Raw genomic sequence first — 4,629 nt, 5'->3', positions numbered from 1 at the left:
CAAGTTCTGCAGGTCCTTGGTATCTGTACTGAAACACAAAATGAGCGCTATCTTGGTCTACCGGTACATCTAGGAGCAGCAAAAAGTAAGGAGTTCGAGTACATCAAGGAAAGCATCTAGAGGAGAATCCAGGGTTGGATTGAGAAACTCTTGTCCAAGATGGGGAAGGAGACTCTGATAAAAGCCGTGGCGCAGGCCATCACAACCTATGCAATGTCCTGTTTTGACCTAACCAAGAGCCTGTGCGAAGAAATTAGCTCAATGATTTGTCATTACTGGTGGAGTCAGCAAGGCGGGCAGCATAAGTGTCACTGGATCGGGTGGGAAAGACTCACGAAAGCGAAGAAGGACGGTGGGCTGGGTTTCTGTGACCTTCATATCTTTAACATGGCCATGCTCGCTCGTCAAAGTTGGAGGTTGATCCAAAACCCGGAATCGCTATGCGCGGTGGTGTTGAAGGCGAAGTACCACCCTGATTGCTCAATTCTAGAGGCCAGTGAGCATAGGGATATGTCCTACACCTGGCGCAACATTCTTCAAGGCCGCGACCTACTTAAGGAGGGCATTGTTTGGCGAATTGGGGATGGCACTCAAGTAAACTGCTGGACGGATCTGTGGCTGCCCAGGGGGGTGACAAGGAGACCTGTTGCTCACCAAGGGAGGTCCATTGTTTCGAAGGTGTATGAGTTGATCAACCCAATTACTGAAAACTGGGATGAGGATCTTGTGAGGGAGCTATTTACCCAGGACGATGCTCGGATTATTCTGGCCATACCATTGAAATCGGACATGGAAGATGCAGTCTCTTGGCATTTTGACAAGAAGGTTTTTTTTCAGTGAAGTCTGCCTATCAACTGGGAGTGAACCTGGAGGAAGCTAATAAGCAACAAAACTCTGGTCCCTCCAGTGAGCAAGGTAAGTCCCTGGACAAGTGGCAGCATATTTGGAAGCTTCAACTCCCAGGTAAGGTTCGCATGTTCCTGTGGAGACTAACACACAACAGCCTGCCTACTCTGCTCAATATCAAAAGGAAACACATTGAGCTGGATACTAGATGTCCCATGTGCCAGAGGCTGGATGAAGATGGTGGTCATTTGTTGTTGAAATGTAAAAAAGTGAAGGCGATTTGGAGGGAACAGAATTTGGAGGATGTTCGTGTGGCGTTATGTGAGTGCCCTGATGGTTTTGATGTTATGAGGCATACTTGCTCGCTTCCGACTGAGAGAAAGTTACGGGCATGTGTCCTCCTTTGGGACTGGTGGACGACAAGGAATAAAACTTACGCGGGCGAAAAGCAGCGATCGACGGGTAAGGTCAGTGCTTTCATCACCAAACACCTGATGGATTTTGCATGTCTGCAAACCAAATCTCCTCCTTCATCTACAGTCAAATATTCATGGACACCTCCGACTGCGGGACTCATAAAAATAAACACGGATGCGGCGTTTCATGAAGAGTCTGAAGCAGGGGCATGGGGTTTTGTTGCACGCGGTGAGCATGGCACTTTTCTGGTGGCGGCGGCCGGCAAGATGCAACATGTGCGCAGCCCTCTTCGGGCCGAGTTGATTGCGTGTATGAAAGCAATTGAGGGTGCTTCTGAATTAGGGACACAACGCATTGTCTTTGAATCTGACTGCCTGAACATGGTCACGGCGCTAAAAGGGCGAGCCTATGATGTTGTGGATCTTGGAGTCCTATTCAGAGAGGCTAGGAGCTTGTGTCGCTCTTCCTTTGAATTCTCAGATTTTCTCTTTTGCCACCGGGATTGTAATATGGTTGCACACGCTTTGGCGCAGTATGCTTGGAGCGCTCTGGACCCTTTATTCATGTGGGCAACTGATGCTCCAGACTTTGTATCAGGGTTGGTGATCTCCGACATGGGGCACCATGATTAAGTGGAATACACCTGTTATTCCTTTCAAAAAAATGTTTTGAATTTACCTACGTTGTATGAAATTATACAAATTTAGAGGAGTTACGGTTGTAGAGACGGACAAATAAGGTGTGAGTGAGCATTGTCCGCGGATGTATAAGGGACCAAATTTTCTATGACCGATTGAAGATGCTATGAGGCCCATTAGTGTAGCATTTTGTACTGTATCATTAGTATTCTCTTGTCTCGTTGGGCATGTTAAAGTTTTGCTAGCCTGATGGTGGTATCACTTGGTGTATACCCACCCACTTGGTTGAATTGATAGTACTAGTAGGAGCTAGAAAAGGATGTACTTTCAAGCAGGTGTACTGCTAATTCTGAATTCTGAAACTTCACTACAGTACTAAGATCTTCCTTCAGCTTCCCATGCACGCACAAACATGTTTACACAAAGCAAGAGAAACTGCAGAGTTTCATTTCTGAACCTAGACAGACAACGGAGTCATGGCCACAGCCCACAGCCACAGAGGTTAACGCGATAAACAAAGAAACAACAGTGAGAAGCGGTAACTAGAAATTAACAATTCCCCCTACCCCATCAGGCTATTACCCGAGGTAGTAATTAATTGTACTTCACGATCGAGTGAATCCGAGACCGTCAGTTCATCACCACCCCTTCTGCAGGAACAAGTCCCGGTCCCGGTCACGTTCCCTCTCGGCCGCCTCCGACGAGCGGTCGAAGCGGCTCACGACGGCCTTCTTGAAGCTGAACGCCTCCTCCTGCGCCGGCCGGTTGCACGACCTCTGCGTGCCCCCGCCGCCGCCCAGGCTCGCCCGGGCCTCCTGCAGGATGATCACCTCGCTCAGCGGCACCCTCTTCCGTACCGCGCCCTCCTCCGGCCGCTGCTTCGGCGCGCTCTGCGAACGCACCTTCGCCACGGACGACTGCGTGCTCGACATGTAGCTGGGGCAGTTGAGCGTCGACGGGCTGTTGCTGTAGGTGTAGCCGCCGCACACGCTCTTGGTCGGCGTCACCGGCGCGTAGCTCGTGTACCGGGGCGTGCTCTGCGCCGTCGCCGGCCGGGCCTTCTCGCACCACTCGTACTCCGGGAAGTGGCGCGCGGTGGGCGCCGCGATCCGCGGGGGCGCTCGGCACGGCATGAGCGGCGACGACACCGAGTGGGCGTAGCACTCCTCGCTGGCGCCGGGGGAGGTCGTCCGGAGCGAGGAGGAGCGCGACTTGGGCCGGCCGGTGTCCATCTCCACGATCTTGGGGCTCCGGTCGTAGCCGTAGGACGACGACGACTCCACGCTCGCCGACAGCCGGCGGCTGTAGTACGGCGCCACGCGGTGGTCGCTCCGGGAATCCTCCGTGGTGCTGTACCGCTCTTGCTGCAGACACAAGCAAGAAACCACGCACGCGCACATTTGTTACGGTCGGCTAGCTAGAACAACGCGACCTCGGACGGTCAGAGACATTGAGATCGATTGCTTTGGTCGCAAGCGATGCCGGCCGTGGACCCGTGGTCACTTACCAACGAGTAGCGCGGCCGGACAGGAGTGGGGTGGACGCGAAGGTTCGTCGGGAGCGCCGCGGCGCGCGAGCGGGCAGCGCGGATGCAGGCCTGCGCGCGGACGAGCGCCTGCATGCTCTGCAGCGTGGCCGCCGCCTGCTTCCGCACCAGGTAGCCGCGCACCAGCGCCTGCAGCTTCACCAGCCCCTTGAGCGCGCGCAGAGCCTTCTTGGCCTGCGATAATTCAACACGCATTGATTTGGTTAGTCAGCGCTTAAACCTGCGGAAATCATGGCGCCGCTGTTAGGAAGGAAATTACTCACCAGGAAGCCACGGAACGCCGTCTGGATCTTGACCGCGGCGGAGGCACGGCCGTGGGGCTCCGCGACGGCGTCGGCGAGCACCGTCGACGTCGGCCCTTTGCTGGTGAGCCGCACGACCTCCACGGCTGCCTGTGCGGCAGCCATAGCCGCGTCCGCCGCCGCCGCGGTGGCCGCGGCGACGGCGATGGCGTGCTTGCTCTGCTCGCGCTCGGTCTCGTTGTACAAGGACTTGAGCCATGCCGCCTCGGCCGCGCGCGCGATCGCCGCGTTGCCGCTGAGCGCCGCGGCCGCGGCCGCCGCCTCCGCCTCTGCCGAGTCCCTGGTGGACTTGCAGAAGCTCCAGCGCTTCCTGTCCCCGTGCGGCGCCGTAGCCGGGCGCCTCTGCTCCTTCCCCTGCTCCTTCTTGCCGCCGCCGCCCAGCAAGCCACGCAGCCACCTCGCCGCCTTGCCCATCGCCGGAACCCGGAGCTCCGGCCGCCCAGAGAAGGCAACTCAGGTGGGCAACTAGTGGCTCTCAAGAAGACTGAGGCGTGTGTAGAGGGGCAGGGTGAGGTGCACTGAAAGAGGAAGGAGGCGTGAGGCGTGAGAAGCGGGCAGGTTTGAATAAGAGAGGGAAACGGCTATGGAGGCCAGTGGGTGGGGAGCGGGATCCAAATAAAAAGAAACGGGAGGGGCATTACAGGACAAAAACAATACCTCCAAGAAAACAAACAAAAATAAATACAAGCCTTACTCATTAATGCTCGCATGCATGCTGCTGCTGAGTGAGCGAGCGAGTCGCCTTGCGCGGCCTAGATAGATGGGATTAAACAAATGCGGCGTGATGCCAAGAGATGGCAATGCATGCAACGCTCTCTGCCACGGGAGCATGAGAACAAGCGAGCAGCGAGGGATTTGGTTTGGTGCTGCGCTGATGAGC

General features: G+C 55.6%; 1 protein-coding gene across 1 annotated transcript; it reads right to left on the bottom strand.

The window, feature by feature from the left end:
• Window positions 1-2,328: 2,328 nt before the first annotated feature.
• Window positions 2,329-4,317, bottom strand: LOC119280952 (protein IQ-DOMAIN 14-like). Its single transcript, XM_037561623.1, has 3 exons — window positions 3,711-4,317; window positions 3,409-3,621; window positions 2,329-3,265 (listed from the first exon to the last, which is right to left on the bottom strand). Exons 1-3 carry the CDS (start codon window positions 4,161-4,163, stop codon window positions 2,540-2,542), a joined length of 1,392 nt encoding a protein of 463 aa, XP_037417520.1. The 5' UTR covers window positions 4,164-4,317; the 3' UTR covers window positions 2,329-2,539.
• Window positions 4,318-4,629: the final 312 nt, after the last annotated feature.

This window comes from Triticum dicoccoides, chromosome 3B, assembly GCF_002162155.2.
Source record: "Triticum dicoccoides isolate Atlit2015 ecotype Zavitan chromosome 3B, WEW_v2.0, whole genome shotgun sequence".
NCBI classification, from domain to species: Eukaryota; Viridiplantae; Streptophyta; class Magnoliopsida; order Poales; family Poaceae; genus Triticum; species Triticum dicoccoides.
The sequence above is the reverse complement of the archived record's forward strand: the minus strand, read 5'-3'. Positions and strand labels throughout refer to the sequence as shown.